This window comes from Siniperca chuatsi, linkage group LG11, assembly GCF_020085105.1.
Source record: "Siniperca chuatsi isolate FFG_IHB_CAS linkage group LG11, ASM2008510v1, whole genome shotgun sequence".
Taxonomy (NCBI): Eukaryota; Metazoa; Chordata; class Actinopteri; order Centrarchiformes; family Sinipercidae; genus Siniperca; species Siniperca chuatsi.
In genome coordinates, this window is record NC_058052.1 from 3,444,233 (window position 1) to 3,468,228 (window position 23,996).

General features: G+C 40.8%; 1 protein-coding gene across 40 annotated transcripts in view; it reads left to right on the forward strand.

Moving 5' to 3' along the window:
• Positions 1–23,996, forward strand: part of col13a1 (collagen, type XIII, alpha 1) — a 174,782-nt gene that overhangs the window by 139,239 nt on the left and 11,547 nt on the right. For 23 of the 40 annotated variants that reach the window (XM_044213813.1, XM_044213781.1, XM_044213776.1 and 20 more), the window contains 12 exons: positions 3,037–3,108; positions 3,316–3,357; positions 3,467–3,517; positions 4,080–4,106; positions 4,234–4,320; positions 8,141–8,176; positions 9,498–9,551; positions 9,638–9,691; positions 13,907–13,942; positions 17,492–17,578; positions 18,629–18,706; positions 21,529–21,567. In XM_044213813.1, coding sequence (XP_044069748.1) covers positions 3,037–3,108; positions 3,316–3,357; positions 3,467–3,517; positions 4,080–4,106; positions 4,234–4,320; positions 8,141–8,176; positions 9,498–9,551; positions 9,638–9,691; positions 13,907–13,942; positions 17,492–17,578; positions 18,629–18,706; positions 21,529–21,567 — 663 coding nt within the window. The other 17 variants (XM_044213806.1, XM_044213810.1, XM_044213814.1 and 14 more) reach the window with 15 other exon arrangements.

Consider the following 23,996-nt stretch of genomic DNA (forward strand, 5'->3'; position numbering starts at 1 on the left):
ATAGATAGATATAGATAGATATAGATAAAATAGATATATAGAAAAACAGCAAAATAAATATTAAGTAAAATCAATATATATCAGTATTTATGTATTAGGCAAAGGAATGTGCATTCTTTGTCTGTCTTCTCCTCTGAGGGGGATGAAAAGAGGAAGGGGGGGACAGGCAGGCCAGAACAGGCACACATGAGATTTGACATTCCAGTTTACATCTTCTTTCTGGATTAGTGGATATGTATAACTAGTACTGGTTAGTTCAGTTCCTGCATCAGGATCAGGATGTTGAAATGAAACTTCACATTCTTCCTAAAACATTAATTAAACATAGTATATCAATTACTAAACATTTGACTCTGAAGTGCAAAGTTGGTTTCTTTTGTTCCTTGTTATTGATGAAGTCCAGATATCATCCTGATGGTGGCTTAGTGAGGGTCATAAAGTGGCTCATTGTCACTTAACTTTTATTGGCATCCTCTCTGAGTCCTGGCAGGGGTCCTTGTTATGACCCGGAAGAATGTAAAGACAGGATGTTTGGGGGAGAGTTCCTCACAGAGCTTATTGCATGACACAGAGGCCATGAGGAGAAAATGTTAATTCTTTTTATCAATAAAAGATACAAAATGTTCATCAGAATTTGCGCTGATCCACCCTACAAGAAGCCTTTTAATATTGATTTTAACCTCCTTATACACTGTTGGGTAGTTTAATTTATAATAATCCATCATATTTTATGAGTTCTTCAAATGTTTTGTAATGACAATATTACTCTTAAATGTAACTAAACTATCTGATAAATGTAGTGGAGTTAAAAAGCACAATATTTCCCCCTGAAATTTAGTGGAGGAGAAGTATAAAGTAGCACAAAACAGAGCTACTCAACTAAAGTACAAGTACCTCAAATTTGTATCTAAGTACAGTACTTCTGTAAATGTACTTATTTTTTCCACTGGGATGGAACAAATCCAAACATCATGTTCCAATAGAAGTCCTCAGTGCTGGTATGCTGGTCCACCAGCAGTTGCTGTGAAGGATGCTGCCTGGAGGCTGTTGGGGGATTCTTCCCCACATTTGGAATACCATAAACCTTGTAACCTCCACTTGGGTGGAGGTCACAAATTATGAATTCGATATCCATTTGGGAAAGCTGCCAATTGTTGTCATTGGTTGTAGAGAAAAGGGCTGTGTTTATCTGTAACACAACACCCCCACCCCAAGAACTAGCATCTAACTCACACTGAGAAGCAGGTGCCACACGAGGGTCCCCCCCTATGGGATGGGCCCTTGAAAACAGATCAAAGTATGAAACCTGAGCACAACTTATTTATCATGAGCATTTAATTAATTTATAAATCATATGGTGCAGGTAAAAATGAAGGCATTTGCTTGAGCTTTCAGTTTTCCCATTGCTGACACAAAAGCTATACAGTGGTGTAAAAAAGTGTTTGCCCCCATCCTGATTTCTTATTTTCTTTGCATTTTTGTCACATTTAAATGTTTCAGATCATCAAATAAATTTAAATATTAGTCAAAGATAACACAAGTAAACACAAAATGCAGTTTTAAAATGAAGGTTGTTATTATCAAGGGAAAACAAAATCCAAACCTACATGGCCCTGTGTGAAAAAGTGATTGCCCCTCCTATGGTGGTCCTGTGGTTTATCACACCTGAGTTAAATTTCTCTAGCCACACCCTGGCCTGATTACTGCCACACCTGTTCTCAATCAAGAAATCACTTAAATAGGACCTGCCTGACAAACTGAAATAGACCAAAAGATCTTCAAAAGCTAGACATAATGCCGAGATCCAAAGAAATTCAGGAACAAATGAGAAAGAAAGTAATTGAGATCTATCAGACTGGAAAAGGTTATAAAGCCATTTCTAAAGCTTTGGGACTCCAGCGAACCACAGTGAGAGCCATTATCCACAAATGGCGAAAGCATGGAACAGTGGTGAACCTTCCCAGGAGGGGCCGGCCGACCAAAATTACCCCAAGAGCGCAGTGACGACTCATCCAAGTGGTCACAAAAGACCCCACAACAACATTCAAAGAACTGCAGGCCTCACTTGCCTCAGTTAAGCTCAGTGTTCATGACTCCACCATAAGAAAGAGACTGGGCAAAAATGGCCTGCATGGTTCCAAGACAAAAACCACTGCTGAGCAAAAAGAACATTAAGGCTTGTCTCATTTTTGCCAGAAAACATCTTGATGATCCCCAAGACTTTTGGGAAAATACTCTGTGGACTGACGAGATAAAAGTTGAACTTTTGGATGGTGTGTGTCCCATTACATCTGGCGTAAAAGTAACACTGCATTTCAGAAAAAGAACATCATACCAACAGTAAAATATGGTGGTGGTAGTGTGATGGTCTGGGGCTATTTTGCTGCTTCAGGACCTGGAAGACTTGCTGTGATAAATGGAACCATGAATTCTGCTGTCTACCAAAAACTCCTGAAGGAGAATGTCCGGCCATCTGTTCATCGACTCAAATGCAGGACTAAGACAAGGAGTTTGAAAGTAAAAGGGTTTATTAGATAAAGGATAATAAGACATAATGGAGGCAGGGAGGAAGTGGAGGTAATGGCAGTGGAGATGGTGTGGCGGAGGGAAGCATGGCTGGCAGGCAGGTAGAAGCAAACAGGAGGCAGGCAGGCAAGCAGTGATCCTAAGGCACAAAAACACAGGTTAGTGGATTGCAGGCAGACAAGGAGCAGAAACAGACAAAAGGTTTTCTTTAGCAAAGGTTGGCCAAATAGTTACTAGCATGGAGGTTGAAACAATCTGGCGATGAGTGGGTGAAGAGTCAGAGTAGATATACTGCAGGAGGTGAGCTGATGGGAGGCAGGTGCGTAGACTGAATGGAGTGATTGGGAGATGATAAGTGGGAGTAGTGTAGCCGATAGCCAGTCGACAGAGACGGGAGGAGCATTTGTCTCATTTATCTTTTATGCTTTGATTCTAACATGAAGATCAACTCACCAGTCCCTAAATTGAAACTCTGCCATTGTCATGATGTCTATATCCCCTTCCTTGTAGGGTTTGGATGGCCCTACGGGTGAAAAGGGGACTACTGGGGCCCCTGGCCCTATTGGAATACCTGGCGCAATGGTACGCAATGGGTCAGGCTGCATTTTTCTGGATGCAGTGTCTGACCTGGCAAGGGGGGAAAAGTGGAGTACATTTTGTATTCACCCCACGGGCTGTTTGAAAAAAGTGTTGTGTTGCTTCATTTTTCATTCACTTAATTGTTTGTCTGACGAGGGAATATATCGTCAACTTTGTGTCCTTCTTTGTCTTTGCCACCTATTGTCACAGGGTCCTAAAGGCGAACCTGGAGAAGGAGGAAGGTCAGAAATGGTAAGGGTCAATCATTAACCCACAGGTCTGATTAGTGCACTTCATGGTAAATTTATGAGTAATATTTTCTCAATTAAAACCAGTTGCTTGTGTGTGTATCTGTATTTAGATCTATGGTCCTCCAGGGCCTCCAGGACCTCCAGGACCAGTTGGCCCAGCAGTGAGTCAAATGTGCCATTTAACCCCTAAATTTAAAAACTAGCTCATGCTTAAAGGCCTTGCACATCTGCAAAGTGTTTTCAGTGAATTTGGCTGATTCTGCCTCAGCTCAGTTTGAAGTTGGGAAGAGGTATGCTGAGAATTACATCTCCAAACCTAAGGAACCAATAAAAATGAGGTAAATTTGGTAAGATGTAGTTGTAAGTGTCACACCTTAACAGGTGCAATAGGAGAGAGAAAGGATTATCAATAAAGCACAACCTGCCTGAGAAGAGGTATAATCAGGTAAAATACATTAAAACACCTGTGGGGAGACCAATTGATGCAACAAAATGTGTGCAGTAAGAATAATATTACCTGCATCCAAAATGACAAGGCATGAAATGGACATAGAGTTGTTTATTTACTGAAGCTCCACTAATAGAGGCAGCTTAAACATGCCAAACTTGTATTTCTACTAGTTATCTCTTGACGCTACTCAAATACACCAGTGGTATGCATTGGCAACAATTGGGATACAGTATAGATTGTGCCAGTAATCCCACTGTTTTTGTTCCATACAGGGATCTCAAGGACATTCAGGGCCTAAGGTGAGATATTATTTCCTTAAAATAATATCCACCAGCTCCTCATTTTATTAAATCTGCCTCCATTGTCTACATCATAGCCATTCTATGCATTAAAGTGTATGTAAGGATGGGATTCTGTTTTACCCAGGGAGAACCAGGCATAGGCATCAGAGGCGAAAAGGGAGCGACAGGTCAGAAGGGTGACAAGGGAGACAGAGGCCATCTTGGACTCCCTGTAAGTACACTGGACTTCCTGGCTGTTCACAGGTGTAGGAATTCTTTGTCTTCTATCTATTTGTGTTCTCTCCTGTTGTTAAATTTTCTTACTCAATCTGGATTATTTTAACGATTATGTCACTGCTTCAACACAGAAATGTTAGCATTACACAATATCAGCCTTAAAATCCCATGTTGCTTTAACTTTAGGCATTTGTTACTGACTGATTCATGTCTCAGATGCTTTATGTCATCACGTGATGGCGATATGTCATATCATAAACTGCAGAGTAACTCCTCTTTTTATGTGAGACTATGGATCATGTTGGATGCTATATTGTATTATTAACAATAACACAATAACATTTCATTATGGGCAAGTATACCCTAAGTAGCTGACCACTGAAAGAAGATACCATCATTCAAAAACTGTAGGTCATATCGGTGAAGAGATCTGAATTGTGAAACTAAGGAATAGGATTTGACAATTTCTACCATTATAAAATCTTTTTGAAAAAAGCTTAATATTTTAAAGTAAAAAAGGTGAATTATAGCATGAATGTCCTTAAAGAGCTGAACATTTTGATATTTCAATGGTTTATGTAGCTAAATAGATTCAGGAGTAGTAGAAATGTGTTTTAGAGAAGAGAGACATACAGACCGACAGAGAGAGAGAGAGAGAGAGAGAGAGAGAGAGAGAGAGAGAGAAGGACAGAGAGAGACAGAAAAAGGTAGAGGTGTGTGTGCGTGTCTCTCTGTTTGTGTGTGTGTGTGTGTACGTGCCTGCTGGGACACACTTGTATGCATAATTGTCTTTCTCCTATACTGTATTGTTTAAAGGTACATGAGTTGTGTGCTGGGATTTCCTACTGCAAGTGAATGCACTTCAGAATAACTTGCTGTCAAACTGACCTGATCAGCTCATCTTAATCAGCTGTTTGGAAATAGTTAGACTAACCACTAATAATAATAAAAAAAAAATGTAGAACATAGGTTGTGAATGCTGTCAGCATTCACACCCAATAAAGAATATTTTTGTAGAAGAACATATTTTGTGAAGCAGTGACACCAATGAATGCTTTCAGCATTCACACCAATAATAAAGATTTGAATAATAATAGTGTGAATGCCGAATCAGCATTCTTCACTATTAATGAGGGGGTTTATGGGGAAATGGTCATTCAGCATGAGTTTCAAGATAGTTGTGAATTCTACATTGTGTTGTTTGTTATTTTCACCCTTGCAGCTGGTACAGCAGGTATGTCTACATCTACAAACATGATGTTATATAGTGACAATAAATGTCATGTCAATGTATTCATCTTCCGTATTATGCTTCATGGAGATGTGACTGTGTGGATCGATACCGGACTCTGCGCTGCAGCTGGCAGGCCTCCAACTTTTCAAAGCAGATCATGACACAGAACTTTCCCGCAAAACGAAAGCTGGAGGTATCTGTTTTTACATCAACAGTGGCTGATGTAACAATGTGACAGTGATTCAACAGCACTGTTCTCCTGATGTGGAATATTTATTCATAAACTGTACTACTTCTACTACTACTACTTCTACTCCCTTCTGAAGGCTCTGTAAACGTGTTGTGAGGATATCATAGCATTGGACCAGTGAAGCTATGGAAGACCTTCGGGTGTGCTTGGACTGTACTAACTATAGTGGAATGTTTTCAGGACTGCTACCAACAGTATGGATAAGTTAAGAGAGGCAGTTAACTCAGACAGCTAAGGTTGGAAAAGGAAGAAGCGTTCAGGAGTGGAGACAGTTTTAGGGAATCAAAGTACAGGTTTAGCAAGTCGGTGAGAAAAGTTAAACAACTGTACTCTGCTTCTGTCTGGAAGGGGCTCAGACAGATCACCAACTACAAACCAAAAGCCCCCCACTCCATTAACGACTTGTGTCTGGCCCATGAACTGAATGAGTTCTGCTGTTGCTTTGAGAGACAGGGTCAGGGTATCTCCACATCTGCCCACCCCAGAGGCTCCAACAACTCTCTCAATCCTCGAGAAGTATGGCAACAAACTGTTCAGGAGACAGAACCTCTGCAAAGCAACAGGGCCAGACTCTGTCTCTCCATCCACCCTGAAGCACTGTGCTGATCAGCTTTCTCCAGTGTTCACAGACATCTTTAACACCTCACTGGAGACATGCCATATACCAGCTGTTTCAAATCATCCACCATCATCCACGTCCCCAAAAAACCAAGGGAACCACAGGACTTAACAACTACAGAACCATCGCCCTGACCTCTGTGGTAATTCAGTCTTTTGAGCGCCTTGTGTTGCCCAACCTCATATCCATCACAGACCCACACCTGGACCCTGCAGTTCGCCTACAGAGCCAACAGGTCTGTAGACGATGCAGTAAACATGGCCCTCCACTTCATCCTCCAGTACCTGGACTCCTCAGGAACCTATGTTAGAAACCTGTTTGTGGATTTCAGCTCCACCTTCAACACTATCATCCTGCCTCTGCTGCAGGACAAGCTCTCCCAGCTGAGTGTGCCTGACTCAACCTGCAGGTGGATCACAGACTTCCTGTCCGATAGGACATGAGGCTGCGAAAACATGTCTCTGACTCCCGGACCATCAGCACCGGTTCCCCCCAAGGCTGCGTTCTTTCCCTTCTACTCTTATCCCTGTACACCAACAGCTGCACCTCCAGTCACCAGTCCGTCAAGCTCCTGAAGTTTGTGGATGACACCACCCTCATTGGGCTCATCTCTGATGGGGCTGAGTCTGCCTACAGGTGGGAGATTGACCACCTGGTGATCTGGTGCAGTCAGAACAACCTGGACCTCACTGCTCTCAAGACAGTGGAGATGGTTGTGGATTACAAGAAGAACCCAGCCCCACCCTGCCCCAGCCACCCCCAACACCCTGTGTGACTCCCCTGTCAACATTGTGACACCTGAGTCCTTCTGCTTCCTGGGCACCATCATCACCCAGGACCTCAAGTGGGAGCTGAACATTAGCTTCCTCACCAAGAAAGCCCCGCAGAGGATGTACTTCCTGTGGCAGCTGAAGAAATTCAACCTGCCAAAGACAACGATAGTGCACTTTTACACCGCCATCACTGAGTCCATCCTCACCTCCTCCATCACCATCTGGTACACTGCTGCCACCACGACCCTGAGGCATGCAAGAAAGATTATGGCTGACCCCTCCTATCCTGGACACAAACTGTTACAGGCACTCCCCTTTTGCGGTCCATTAGGACCAAAACCTCACGCCACAAAAACGGTTTCTTTCTGTCTGCAGCTGGCCTCATCAACAAGGCCCGGGACCCCCACAGACACTAACTCTTACAGTTTTGCACATTCCCATGTAAATATTTTGCACATCCCTGCACAAACTGTCATTTAAACAACAGTCATATTGTACATGTTCTTTATTCTTTTCTTTTTTTAATATTCTTTAATATCTTATTGTCAGTTTTATATTTATGATTCTTGGCCTGCAGTACTTGCTTTATCGTTCTTTATATTTCTACTATGTTCATTGTTTTGCACCAAAATACCAAAGCAAATTCCTTGATTGTGTAAACCCACTTGACAATAAAGCTAATTCTGATGAGCAACAACATGGCCGTAGACTTGATGTCGTCATCTACCATGAGCAGTAAAAGAAGTTACTCACAATTACTGTCACTCATTTTACCTCCACCTTCATCACCCTCCATTTGTCATCATCTGAATGTGTTTTTGAAGTCACTTGAGTCACAGCTTCACTCACCCCTCACCTCCCTATCCCAATTCCCCACCCCACTTTCCTCCCACCTCCCCCCATCATCTCTGCTCTCTAACTATGTACACCGCTATACAGGGGGCTCATGGGTTAGACGGCAGACCGGGTCCAGTGGTGAGTGGCGCAATTCCTGTTCCGGTTCCCTGACCCTTCTCCTCCTCTTCCTCCTCTTCCTCCTCCTCCACCCCCCTGCTAAAGTTTGCTTGACGTCTGTCATGTTTGCTTGTCCGCTTGCTTTCCTGCTGCCAATGCTTGTCCTGTCTCTTTTCCTAAAGTAGCTTTGTGAGGACAGGACTGTTCAGGGTTGGGTTCTGAGGATGCACTGGCATGATCTAATTCCATGGCAAACATGGCAACTCTACACAGTATTTATCATCCTTATACCTCCATGGTTTATATTGGCTCATGTAAGGACCACAACCCCACATAAATCAGTAAACTTTGGCTATATTTTTGGAAGATTTCATTCTAAATTCCAATTGGATTAATTTAATGAGCGTATTTCTGTTAAAAAGAGAAACTCAGAGCAACACAGTGGTGACTGTGACATGACTCTTTTGATGTGCTAATAGTATTAGTGCTGTGGAAATGTACATAATGCAAAACTTCTCCTTGATTTGCCCTTAATTAAATTAAATTCAGTAAAAAAAAAGCCTTTCCTTTATAATGCTGGAGATGGCCAGCTATTATTTGATTACCATCTTTTATTTGAGTGTCTACAGATTGACCGTTCTAGGTTTGTAGTTGTAAGTGTTACATTACTTCAGGCTAATAGTCTTTTTAAACTAACCTAAAATATGTTCATTTTCTCCCACGACTACCTGGGCCCACTAAAGTGGAATGATGTCTGATGCTGCTTTGAATTCCCATCTTGTCTGATACTAGACACCATAACAGTGTAAATCCTCAGTCCTCATTCCTGCCTCCACAATTTCCTGCCTAATGGTCCTGAATCAGCAGTGGGCTGCAAAGTTGCCATTGCAAAGGAGCATGCAGAGATGCCCGTGTTGCATGTTGACATGTACAGTACATTTGGACAGCTATATTCCATAAAGCACTCTACATACTAGATATGCCTGAGATGCAAGGTATTCCTCTCCAATCCTGACTGCTACTCAGACAGAGAACTGCAGCTATTCACATTTTATTAATTTTCCCTCCTCTTTAAAAGTTTGAACAGTAGTTCAACAAGTTTGGTGTGTTATGCTACAGGTGTTTGGACAGAAAATTATCTCCTAACCCTTTCCTGTCACTCCAGATTAGAAAAACATTTGGTCTAAATGGGCCATGATATTATCTTTTGTGACAAATATTTATGTCCACCAGAAAGCTTGTTGATTTACTGCTTTGAGGCATTTAATGATGATATTGTCTCTAGTACGATTCTGTTTGTATCTGCTAAACAGGTATTAATTTTCCCTTTTCTGTCTTAAAGGGTTTAATAGGACCAGCAGGTGTGCCAGGGCCAGCAGGACCAAAGGGAGAGAGAGTGAGTATATCTGTGTGATGTTTTTCTGTTTTTATTCTAAAATAAATAGGAGAATATACGCTTTGCATTTTGTCTTGTCACTACAGGGTGAAAAGGGAGATGTAGGATTACCAGGACCAATTGGGCCACAAGGCATCCCTGTAAGTCTGTAATTTCATTTTAAATATTCAGCAAAATAGGGAGCATCTTTTAGCTCATTGAAAGCAGCATGTTTATAACAATAGGAAACATTTTACCAGACTTCAGACAGAGTCTGACATGGTGAAAGGCTGAAACCAATATAGCCTGCTGAGGCTGCAGTGTGGCCAAAAACCGGTGTCATTAAATTAACTTGATATCAAAATGAAATAAAAATGAAAATTGAAATTGAAAGTATTCAGATTGTATAATTACAATTGTACAAGTACAATTTGAAAAATTGGTATGGTAAAACTCTTTTGAAAACAAGAATAAGGAATACATCTTTGTTATCATGTATACTTCAATCAAAGTGTTTAAAACATTTACATTAAGGGCTTCTAACAGAGACCCAGTGTACAATCACTACGTTGTTTGTCAAAATGCCTTAACTCCATCCAGAGGTGTTTAACAGAGACTTTTAAAGCAAATGTCTAACATTGTGGGAAATATGCTTGTTTGCCCTCTCACCCACAGTCAGATGAAAACCTCATTATCACTTTTATTTCTGTAGCTAGCACAAAGAAAACTACAGAATCTATTTAGTCTCACTGCAGGGTTAGTACTGGTAAAATGATTTATTGTTTGGTCTAGGGGATTTAATTATCACTTATCCTTCTGGTTGTACCAGCTACTAACATGCCATCACATACACTGGATGCCTTCAGAATTAAAACCCCATTCAATGAATGAATGGGTTATTGTAGCACGCTCGTTACCACCGAGCGTCCCCCTAGCACACAGGTATGACAATGTTCGTCGGATGAAGGTTTTTTATTGTTACGAGCACACACACACAAGCTTTATAACAACTGCCACAAATTATGACTGCACGCGTTTGGTTGCCCGGCCGTTGTCATGCTGGTCTTGTGGCTCCTCTCAATGTCCAACAATTGTCCTCAACTAACTTCTTCAGCCAGCCTAGCTGCTCTGTCTGGCAGCATGTGTATGTCTGGTCCAGCATGCTACTGCATATAAAGGGGAGAGCATAATTAGTCAACAAGACATAATTGTGACAATTAGCTCTCCCTGACCCTGCTCACCTGAGCCACTTCCCCACCTCTCCCTCTGCAGTTGACAGCTAACCATGCCCACCTCCACATACCCCCACCGCCCGACTTAGGCTGGGGAGAGGAAGTTGGCCAAAACCCCTGGCTCCACAAAGTTGGGGACAAGTCGCCGGTAATAGCCAGCTAGCCCCAAGAACCGCCTCACCTCTTTTTTAGACTTGGGCACGCGGCGATCGCAGCTGTTTTATCTACCTGGGGACGCACCTGCCCTCCACCCAAGGGGTACCCCAGATACTGTACCTCACTACGTCCAACCGCACACTTCTTAGGGTTAGCGGTGAGCCCGCCCTGCCACAGGGACTCCAGCACCGCGGCCACCCGCTGCACATGCTCCACCCAGCTGTTGCTGTGGATGATAACATCATCCAGGTAGGCGGCAGCATCTGTGGCTTGCAGACGCAGTACCCGGTCCATGGAAGGTGGCCGGGGCCCTGAACAACACGAACAGAAGTGTGACAAATTGGTACATCCATGGCAGCCATCTCATCCTTGACCACAAGAATGATGGGGCTACACCAGGCACTGTTGGACTCTTCTATTACCCCCCTCTTCAGTATGGCTTTTAATTCTTCCTGAACTACTTTTTGTTTGTGTTCAGGCAAGTCTCAATGTGATGCTCTATGAGGTCTGTGCATCCCAGCGGGGGGGAAAACAGTAAAACACTGTTGCAACTTGGCAAAGTCTGCTCTCTGGGATGGTGTGAGATGGTCGTCATGAGGGAGCAAAGCAAGATTGGTAGATTTTAACCTCATTTTAGGTAGATTTTACCTCAGGCCCCAACTCATCTCTCTTTCACCGTTGTCACCAGAGAATCAGACTCCGCCTCTCTCCATGCTTTGAGGAGATTGAGGTGGTAAATTTGTGTTGCCCCTCCCCTGTCCAACCGTACAACCTCATAGTCCACATCACCCACTTGCCGTGTGACCACAAAGGGTCCTTGCCACCTGGTGAGTAATTTGGAGCTGGAAGAAGGGAGCAATACAAGTACTTTATCTCCCGCTGTGAATTGTCTTAACTTAGCCCTATGTTGTACAGGTGTTGTTGACGTTCCTGGGCATCAAGCAAATTCTCCTGTGACAACTGCCCTAGCATGTTGAGTTTTGCTCTCAGGTCCAGAAAGTATTGAACCTCGTTCTTGCTTGTGCTCAGACCCTCCTCCTAGTTTTCTCTAACTAGGTCCAGAACCTCCCGTAGTTTTTCTGCCAAACAGCAGCTCAAAGGGAGAGTTATCCCATGGAGGCCTGGGGTACCTCCCGCACTGCAAACAACAGAGGCACCTATCCCAATTGCCCTCGTCCACGTGCACAAATTTACAAATCATGGATCATCAAGGCTTTGCTCAGACGCTCAATGAGTCTGTCAGTCTGGCGGCCGCCAGGGGTCAGAGAGGGAGGGAGGTGGGGCTGATGGTGCCCCAGCCCCCAACAATGTCCAACAATTTCTTCCCATTAACTTCTTCAGCCAGCCTGGAGTGATGAGAAGGAAGCGAGATGGCTCACTCGTTAGTTACTTCCATAAACTATATATGTAGTTTACTTATTTTGTCATATATCAGATTTATGTATACTGGGCCACTCGGATGTTGCTTCTGGGCCAGATGTGGCCCGCGGGCCGCCAATTGAATAGGCCTGCCGTAACCCCTTCTGTATTTTCATACATTTCTTCATTTCAAAGGTCTGCATGGAGTAAAAATGCAGATTGATCGAAAACTCTGAATGATGCATTGATGCACAGTTGTTAGTTATCTTGTGAATTAAGTTATGTTTTGCTACTGCTCAATGCAGAGCGAACTTAGAAAAGTTTGACCACCACTAATTAAACCCTCATCCTGTGGGAAACACACTTGCATTCAGTAGCTCCAATGACAAACTGAAAACACAAATGTTTAAATATGTCCTGCTCGCTCTTAGCGTATAGCTTGATGTCATCCATGTAGAGGAGATGACTGATGGTGGCCCCATTCCTGAGTCGGTATCCATAGCCAGTCTTGTTGATTATTTGGCTGAGGGGGTTCAGACCTATGCAGAACAGCAGTGTGGACAGAGCATCTCCTTGGTATATGCCACAATGGATGGATACTTGTGCAAGTGGCTTGCCATTGGCCTCAAGGGTGGTTTTCCACAGCATCATCAAAATTGCAATGAAGTCTCTTAGAGTCCTGTTGATGTTGTACATCTCCAAGCATTCAGTGATCCATGTGTGTGGCATTGAGTCATATGCTTTCTTGTAATCAATCCAGGCAGTGCACAGGTTGGCATGTCGGGTTCTGCAGTCTTGGGTGACTGTTCTGTCAACCAGGAGTTGGTGTTTGGCTCCTCTGGTTCCTTTGCCAATGCCCTTTTGTGCTTTGCTCATGTATTGATCCATGCGTCCACTTATCTTAGCCGTGATGATGCCTTACATGAGCTTCCATGTTGTGGAGAGACAGGTTATTGGCCGATAGTTGGATGGGACTGTACCCTTTGCGGGATCCTTCAGGATCGTACGCCCTTCGGCCATTCAGGGTGTGTCCCATCCCTTCATTTGTGCTGCTAGGCGCTCATGGAGTGCAGTGAGCTTCTTTAGCCAGTAGGTGTGGATCCTGTCAGGGCCCAGTGCTGTCCAGTTTTTCATACCTGAGACTCTTTTCTCTCTCTCTCTCTCATATATATATATATGTATATATATATATGTGTGTGTGTATATATATATATATATATATATATATATATATATATATATATATATATATATATATCTACTATACATATTTAAAAAAATTTAACAATCATTTTAACTTCTGTCTAGATAGTCGTGAGGTAAACAGTAGCGTTATGCCATTCACATTACAACAGGAATGCTTGCTTGCACATATGTGACAGGTAGGTTGTTGTTGACGTTGCATTGCACTGTGGCAAAATTTGAGCCAGGTTCAACGTTTTTCCTGGACGAAACTGTATTTTTCTGCCTCATTGAAATTAATGAGGGCACTGTATTTTTTGACACAATGCTAATGTCAGTTTGAACATGGCATACAAGCATATTTCCCAAAGTGTAGCTAATGTGCATATTTCCCAAAGTGAGGCAAATATGTAGATCCACTAATGTTATTTCACATTTCTTTTGCAGGGTTTAGTAGGACCACAAGGACTCAAAGGGAACCGGGTAAGATACTACCTGTAATGTTTTGCCAGTTATAAAGACAACAGAACCAAGGACATGATTCTGGCTAATGGACACACATTAGATTTCATTTCAGAAAAACTAAAAAAGATAGTAAGATGTTAATGTTGATAAGTGACCTTGGAGACAGCTATGTTTGCCTCAAGCTATTCTCCTATTTTATTGTCTTTTATGTGACATCATAATGTGGATTCAGTTTAGACTTGAAATTGAGAGAAGGATAGCAGTCTCATGTCTGTGTGAGACTATACAGCTATAATCGATATTTTTATTAAAAATGTATGTGTAAGGGGTAAAATGTGTTGCTCCACAGAGAATTACCAACTCAGTAGTTCCCCTTAGTTTTACAGCTTTAAATCAACTTTCAGCTCATTGTTGTTTACGGCCAATTTTAGTTCACTTAGCATCGTTTCCAGCAGCAGTTTTCTTTTTTGAAAATCTCTGATAAAACCACTGTACACTAAGCACCAAACAGCAGACAAAACAGCTGCAGACAAAATTAGTCACTACCTGGTGATTATAATGGAGCATCTAGCAGCTAAAGAGCCAGATATTTGTCTCAGTAGTTGGTGGAGACCAAACAGAGCTAAAAGGAGAGTGATATTAGACTTACATTCATCAGTTGACCAGAAACATGATTCCAGATGAAAGCTAATGTTGTTGTGTGTCTGCTAGATGTATTGATAGGACACTGTTTGCTAATACGTAAAGGTGATAATATGTAAGTATTGTGTAAACAGCTTGAAAATGCTGCACCAATTGGCAAAAAAAATCAGATATTGCATGTTGAAGTACAGAGCTGGACATAGTTAGCCTTGCCTAGCTCTGTTCAAAGTTAAAACATACAAATACCACCACCTATAAAGCTCACTGATTAACACATTGTATCTTGTGTATCTCTACACAAAAAGAAATGTACAAATGACAATTTGTAGGGGGACTTACATGCTGGAACTATATTTTGGTGAACAACAGTCAGTGCAGTGACAGTTTCCTAAGGTCTTGTCATCACTGTGAGGTTGTCAGGTTTGGTACCATTGTGCCTGTACAGAGACCAAAATCTTTGCTCACTGACCATATCTTGCAACCCGCGCTTTAGCCAGAGATGCTGCACAGAAGTACTGGGTGGATAATTTTTGAACAAGGCTAACCACGCCCTTACTCCAGCTCTGTACTTGCAAAAATGAGATTGACATCCATTTTCTTACTCTTGGAAAATAAAGCAAACAAGCATATTTCCTAAAATATTGAACAATTCCTTTAATTTTCACTGACTATCAAAGCATCCCTGCAAAATTATACTGTGCAAAAACTGTATTTCATCTCCAGGTTACAGTTTATCAGAGAATCTGTCCATATGTCCACATACCCTTCCTCTAAGAGAATGTTTCTGTTTCCTTCCCATTAACTTGTGACTCTTTTAATATTTCCACTCCCATCTTTTAAGTCTTCACATTTCATAAGCTCTCTCAGCACATTCAACTGGGCTCTAGTCAGAAGAATCAATATTTTCAATGTATAGCTACAGAAACCAGAAGAATACACCTCTGATAAATAGACCTGAATGTGACTGTGCAGTTGAAGGTGTTGAAGACAAAGCTATGGGATAGTGTTGGTGTTTTTACTTTTCTCCCATCTTCCTTTGTTTCCACAGGTCTTTCTATCCCCTTTTACTTCCCTCCACCTTGCTCTGTGGCCCGTGGCTCTTGTTATTGCCGGGGTTGCCCTCTCTCCCTCTCACAAACCTTGGCCTCCTGCTCCTCCTCCTCCTGCATTCTAATGTAGTCCTGGGTTAATATTCCTCCTCCTGCTCTCTTACTCCTACTTAACAGTACCTCTCCCTTGCAAGCCTTTATGTACTCCCTCCAACCACTGACCCTGACCCGTACTCCAAATTGGCACGCAGTGCTCTCCCGTCAAAATGAAAAAATTTGCTAAATTTAGATGATAGCACACCCAAAATTTTGCATGTTTCTGAGCTATTCATTTTTAAGACAGTTTGATTTGGTAGTTAGGTGAGATTCCACACGATCAGACTGAACCTTTCAACATTTAACCAGTGCCTTTACAACTGGTGCTGATAATTAATTTGCCATATTTGTAGTTTTGTCATGATTTGCAAACTACTGAAAGCTCATGCAGTGGGATTCATAATTCCCCAAGTGGCACAAAGAAATGTTTCATATCTCTTACAGTGACTACATGAACCTATCTGATCTCTGAATGTGAGCCTCTGCTACTAGCAACACTCACAGCTGGGCTTTGCTAATAGCTTTGCAAAAGCCATAAACCTGAAGAAAGTTTAACATATGAGATTCCAGTTGCATAGAGCATGCTAAGACAGAACTGTGAAAGCACTGCAATCAGGTAGCATATTATTGTTTTTATCGTACTGTATTCCTTTATATAATGTTGTAATCTGATCCCTTACAGCCTTTGGTCTTGGTTGGCAGGTGTTCTGTTAAGAATGTGAATAAGCAATGTTCCAGTTTTACCCTGTTATCTGCATATAGTAGGTATGAAGTCTTAATAAGTACTCCAAACTTAAAAGGGTACTCCACCAATTTAGCATTGTATTCCTTGTGCACTCGAAAATATCGAGACATATCGTCTTTTTTATTCCATGCATTCTTCTTCCTTGTCAAAACCTTGCACCTACATTACCCACAATGCCAATCGACCACCGACAGTTTGGTCAGAGATTTGGGTGTGTTGTGCTTGTAGTGGCTAATGTAGCCTGGAGCCTCTAGTCTCAAGCACATAAGACAAGCAGACTACAGAGGTCTGGTAAGCTCACTTCTTTCTAAATCCACACCCCAAGATTTTTTAAACGTTTCTCACCACAGTTCTCAATGGGACTTGTAGTTGACCATGCTCCAAAAGTTAATTTGTACACATTCTTGAACCTATGACTTTTTTTCAATTAACCTGATTTTTTATGCAGTTTGTAATGATGACTCAACTAGAATGATTTCATGGCCAAGTGTTTGAAATGCTCCACCAACCAGTCACCTCACATGATCCATCTGTTACTTCACTATTAAGCTTTTATTTTTGGACATTATCCTGTTACTCATTTTCATATTTGATGTTTTGTTCAATAGATTTTTTCCATGATAAAATGAAAACATCAGAGTACATGTAACAATCTTTTCACTCAGCCTTTTCACTTTTCACTTGCAAGTCTTGCAAAACCTACTTTTACTGTACAATAGCTTATAGTTAGTCCTTGGTAAGATGCTTGGATGAAACCTGCTCACCAACAGCACTGGCTTTAATCTTTCTTCCCTAACTCCCTGTACTTACCTCCCCTTTCCACAAAATTTACATTACAAAATCATATTGTCTTTTGAAAATAAAAAAGGCATACCAAACACGGTAGTGAATTAAAGTAACTTTCTCATATTGTCTAAATTACATATATGTAAGACCACCTGACAGATGAAATCTTACAAAAACAAACATTTGCTTCATGTGTGGCTTAATGAGGAGGATTAAAGTTTGTCTTTTTAAATACGCTGTTGTTTGCAGGGAGAGAGGGGCAAGAAAGGCAACAGGGGGGCCAAAGGGGATAAGGGAGACCAAGGAGCACCTGGATTAGATGCCCCCTGTCCACTGGTATGTCAGTAGTCCGATGTTTAACCAAGAGGCAAACGGAAGGAGCACTATCTTAGAATACAGCATAATCCCATAGAGCTTTAGTTTCTCTAAAGATTTGTATTCAGTAGTCAGCTTCCTTTTGGCTCTGGTATTCAGTGGTTCTAATCAATCTCAGGTAGGGTTTGGTCCAAGTGTCCACTGCAGCCTGTCAGAGATATGGGGAGATATGTGGTTGAATTGATGAGATCCTAAATTTGATATTTTGATCCATTAAAAAAGTATCATGAGAGCAAAGAAAGGTTGTAGCGTATAGAAGAAAATACATTTATCAGGTGAAAAATGACTTGGATGGACCATAGACCACAACTCCGCCTGAGGAACCTATTTTTTCCAGGAATTAGACGGACAGGAATCAGGCAGCCACTGCTGATGAGTATGAACAGATACCAAAAGTATTTTGTCTCAATTTTAATCCTTCCTCCTGCAACTCTGCAACCCTGTTCTTCAAGTTAAAGAATAGAGGACAGAATGAAGACAATCAAACTAGAGTTCTGCACAGGCTGAAAAATAAGATCCAAAACCATGACTTTAATATCAAGCCCAAGCCAGAGAGAAGAAAGAAGTTACATTTGAAAATAACCAAACCCCAACCCAACCCATCCATTTTCAGCCATTTATCTGAGTCTGGGTCACAGTATCAGCTGGCTATGCAAGGTAGCCCAGATGTCGTTGTCTTTGTAGATGTCTCCCCAGCCACATCCACCAGCTCCCCCTGCAACCAACTCTGGATCAAACCTATTCCCGAAGAGAACAAACCTCTAATTTGTTACCAATGGCAACAATTTGTCATTATATTGTATACCTGAAAGCTTTATAAACCTTTCAAACTCATCTCAGTGAGCCCAGTTCCTGTCAGTCCCAGGTTGCCTGCATGTTTAGGAAACCTGCATTCAGTCACCCAGTAGACAGAAGTGGAGATCTTCCTGCCATTAAACAGTGGAGGGCAAATACGCTTCTACTACACATGAGCTGGAAATTTGGTTTTTAAATGGTTGATTTCACAAACAGGGTTTCCGAGGCTTTAAAGGGGAGAAAGGTGAACCAGGCTTGCCAGGCCTGGACGGGCTGGATGCCCCTTGCCCTGTGGTATGGTGTTCTTTCCTTCCCTTCATTTTTCCCAGCATGCCTCTAGCTATCCCTAACCACACCCCTGACTATGAGTACTCAGATGTTGCACTGCAGATTCACAAAAACATGCACTTTTACATGGAAGTTTAAATCTACTTAATGTAGTTGACTCACCTAGTAATAAGCCTTTTTCAACTGTAGAACTAACATGAACAAGCCTTTCCTTCTGAAAACAAATACTAATTTAACTCAACCTCTCCATCACAACTACTAAAACTTTCTATGTTAACTTCACATGCAAATCTATGATTGTGACTAATATCACCAATTACATAACCAGAAATTATCTTAAATTTAAAGCCTTCTAATTGTTATGATACGTATACTAAAGCCTTTCTTCATAACCCCTTGTTTACTTCACCATCTCTTGTATAGAGCACCATTATTTCCATCTTTAGGCAACATAATACCACAGGTGATGAAAGGCAGTAGAAACTAGAGGAATTTATTTGGTCAACACAAGCCAGAGTCCTGGTATTAGCATGGAAAGCATATTGCAGCATGGTTCATTTTTTAGATTTCTTGTTTAGACTTTTAGCCTCACAAAGCCAGCCTGCAAATTTAGCTTTTCACTTCGAAGTTTAGCAAGGCAACCTATTGTCATGGGTTCTGCTTTTGTTCAGACTGTCTGATGAGTACGTAGAATTAAATTTGGACACTGCTCAGAAGGTGATACTAAATTCAAGTTCCAGGTATTATCAGGAGTTGCTGGCACTACTGTGCATTGTGACTGGTAGTAGATGTGTCATCACATCACAAAAAGGACAACTAGAATGAACACGTTAGTTTAAACAGTTGTTCACAGGTTGTGGGAGTTTCAGGGGGCAGCGAGCCATGTCATTTTCTAAATACTCCCCCTAACCTGCTTATTGGTCAAACATAAATTTTGTCATGTACAGTTAATTCTCAGGACATCTCCAAATTCATAGCAAAAACTGAGTTTGCAAGATCTAGTCTGGCTTTGCAAGGCTTCTAGGTGGTTAGATTTGGTATTGGGTACCTTGATCATGGATCATAATTCTGGTAATGGAGAAAGAGATCGGCAGTAAAGGTCTCTTTAATTTCTGAATTTCATCTTCACAGGTAAGGCTATGTCTTAGAATTTTAGGACATCAACATATTTTTGTAAATTCAAAAGTTTGTCCAACCGGCAGCGGCAAATGGCCGCCCACCCTGAGTCTGGTTCTGCTCGAGGTTTCTGCCTCTTAAAAGGAAGTTTTTCCTTGCCACTGTCACCAAAAAGGAATTGTTGGGTCTCTGTAAATAATATTATAAAGAGTATGGTCTAGACCTGCTCTACTGTTTAGGAAAAGTGCAATGAGATAACTTCTGTTATGAATTGGCACTATATAAATAAAATTGAACCATGAAAACTCGACATAATTACTGAAATAAATTAAATCATGTTGGAAAATATTGGTAGTCTCGATTGCACAAAATTGGCTGCCTGTTATTAACACTAGTGTATCTTAAAACACTATTTGAAGGCACCATTTGTCTTAAGTGCCAAGGATAAACATGTTAAAAGGGATTTTCCCATTGGTCTATTATTATTTTCAGTCTCAGCTAGCACTAGTACAACAGTGTTGTCTCCTGCTGTGTGCCATAAAACAGCACTGTTGTATCATAAAGCAATCTCTCTTGCCAAATTAACTGCTAAATCCAACTCAGTGCCACAATGTAAAAATATCTTTAAATATAGAGGGTGCTAATCTTCTTGGTTATGGTCTCATTTGTTTATTGTATTTATACTTTTTATTATGAATTCTTAGTTTAAAATAGGATATAGAGTTGCGAGGACCTGCTGGTTCTGGAAGTAATTTTAACCACTGCAAAGGTTTCTTTTAATGATATCCTTCATGTTCCTTAACATAGAAACACAGTACTCAAAAACACACACTCCTGAATAATTTGATAATCTGCAAATCAAGTTTTTCATCAGTTTGTTGTGGCAAATGGCTATAAATACTACAATACCCATGACTGTTATGGTAAGCTATGATAAAGAGGCCAGTCAGTGGCTCAAATTAGTGCTGTAGCATAGCTAGTCGCCATATTCATCCTAAATTGACCCAAAATCAGAAAGTGAACAGATTTAAACTGAATGTGTTGCGGTTTCTACAAATTGTGATTTTTATCCATTAGCAGAGCATACTACACACAATGAAACATTTGTCAATGAAAACTACATTAAAAGTAACCTTTGAAAATGAGAACTATGACGATATACTATAACAACTATACAACAAATACAAACTAAATGATAATGTGAAAGATGGACTAATGGAAAAATTAACTAATTACTGTTTTGATGCAGTCTTCGATGACCTGCATGCCTCTGCACTCCTAATAAAACAGTATCTTCTGCCGCCCTAAAATATCTCTTGTTCAGAAAATGATTGAGCTGCTTGACAGGTTTCACTAGTGTTAAAAAGCATCCTGTACTCAGTGATGTTAACTGTCAGTAATGTTATCTGATGTTGCCGGATCTTGTAAGAAACAGATTTATGGACTAAATTCAATAAACAACCATCTGATTCGGCACAGAACTACAATGCATATGCAGAATTAGAACAGGACGTTTACTTCCAGAACCCTGAATGGGCAAAATAACTCTTACTTTGCTACTCTATAAAGAGAATATTCATTTATTCATTCTTTTCTTTATATAATTGTAAACTGCCTTTGTATGTGTTGTTGCTTCACACTTGCATGATAATATTGTTGATGTCTGCAGCGTACAGTATTTTTCACTTCACATCTTGTTTTTCTTTTTACAGGGAGATGATGGCTTACCTGTACCAGGATGTTGGAATAAAGTAAGTAGAGAGAGTGAGATTGACACTGTTCTGTTTTGTTGCTCATCACTGTAGCATCTCACATACTGTATGCTAACTTCACCATGAACACTGATTGAACTAACATTTGATATTGCCTTTTGCTTTCTCCTTGCAGTGACAATAACTTTGGAATGGCTTGTGTGATTGTACATAGGATATTTATTTTTTTACTTTTTCCCTATTCTGTTATGGTCAAAAAAATAAAAAAATCCTTAAAATATATGGCAAAATGTTTGTACAGATTGTTTATTTTAATACATATGATAGTGTTTATGTATTTGATTTTTATATATATGCATTATTTTAATATGCCTGGATAAGTTAAAATTATAATGTGTGGTGGTACATATGCATGATATTTGTGCATAATGTGAAGTGGATAATTCTTATTAACTTATTGTATTATGTTGTTTTGTTCTGTTGTAATAGACCATGCTGCACTGAGTTGTGGGCTGGAAAGAGTATGTGTTAACGTTTGGAAAGGGTTGAACTCTCCTCTTTGTGATAAAGTATTAAAAAACAAACATGGACAAGCACTGCATATACACTAATTTGAGTTTTACTAAATGTTCACACAGTGACAGAAAGCTGTTTAAAGTCTGCACTTTGAATTTTTGGTTGTGCTCATATTGTACTGATGAACATGCAGACCTAAAAGATCAGATTTAGGGCTGTCACCAGAGTAAGAGATGTTTTAGTCCCATTAATGGTAGTACCTAATGATGGCAATTTTTAACGAAAAATATAATAACATAAATCACACAGTGGTGTGCAAAAGTCTTTGCCCCCTTCCTGATTTCTTATTTTTTTGCATGTTTGTCACACTTTAATGTTTCAGATCATCAAACAAATTTAAATATTAGTCAGAGATGACACAAGTAAACACAAAATGCAGTTTTTAAATTAAGATTGTTATTATTAAGGGAAAACAAAATCCAAACCTACATGGCCCTGTGTGAAAAAGTGATTGCCCCCTAAACCTAATACCTGGTTGGGCCACCCTTAGCAGCAACAACTGCAATCAAGTGTTCACGATAACTTGCAATGAGTCTTTTACAGCGCTGTGGAGGAATTTTGGCCCACTCATCTTTGCAGAATTGTTGTAATTCAGCCACATTGGAGGGTTTTCGAGCATGAACTGCCTTTTTAAGGTCATGCCACAGCATCTTAATGGGATTCAGGTCAGGACTTTGACTAGGCCACTCCAAAGTCCATCATTCAGAGGTGGATTTGCTGGTGTGTTTTGGATCATTGTCCTGCTGCAGAACCCAAGTTTGCTTCAGCTTGAGTTCACGAACAGATGGCCGGACATCCTCTCCTTCAGGAGTTTTTGGTAGACAGCAGAATTCATGGTTCCATTTATCACAGCAAGTCTTCCAGGTCCTGAAGCAGCAAAACAGCCCCAGACCATCACACTACTACCACCATATTTTACTGTTGGTATGATGTTCTTTTTCTGAAATGCAGTGTTACTTTTACGCCAGATGTAATGGGACACACACCTTCCAAAAGTTCAACTTTTGTCTCGTCAGTCCACAGAGTATTTTCCCAAAAGTCTTGGGGATCATCAAGATGTTTTCTGGCAAAAATGAGACAAGCCTTAATGTTCTTTTTGCTCAGCAGTGGTTTTCGTCTTGGAACTCTGCCATGCAGGCCATTTTTGTCCAGTCTCTTTCTTACAGTGGAGTCATGAACACTGACCTTAACTGAGGCAAGTGAGGCCTACAGTTCTTTGGATGTTGTTGTGGGGTCTCTGAATGGCTGAAGAAGAACAAAATGAAGACTTTGGAGTGGCCTAGTGGAGATAAGTTGAGCAACTGTTTGCAAATGTTTATTCAACATCTGTTGCATAATAGCCGAACCTTATATGGATTCAGATGTGAATTCGATACAGCATTCTAGTGAGTCTGACAGACGAAGAAGAGGAACAAAATGAAGACTTTGGAGTGGCCTAGTCAAAGTCCTGACCTGAATCCTTTTGAGATGCTGTGGCATGACCTTAAAAAGGCAGTTCATGCTCGAAAACCCTCCAATGTGGCTGAATTACAACAATTCTGCAAAGATGAGTGGGCCAAAATTCCTCCACGGCACTGTAAAAGACTCATTGCAAGTTATCGCAAACGCTGGATTGCAGTTGTTGCTGCTAAGGGTGGCCCAACCAGTTTATAGGTTTAGGGGGCAATCATTATTTCACAGGTTAGGTTTGGATTTTGTTTTCCTTAATAATAACAACCTTCATTTAAAAACTGCATTTTGTGTTTACTTGTGTCATCTCTGACTAATATTTAAATTTGTTTGATGATCTGAAACATTAAAGTGTGACAAACATGCAAAAAAATAAGAAATCAGGAAGGAACACTTTTGCACACCACTGTATATTGTACTAACATGCCAAAATGAAAATGTGC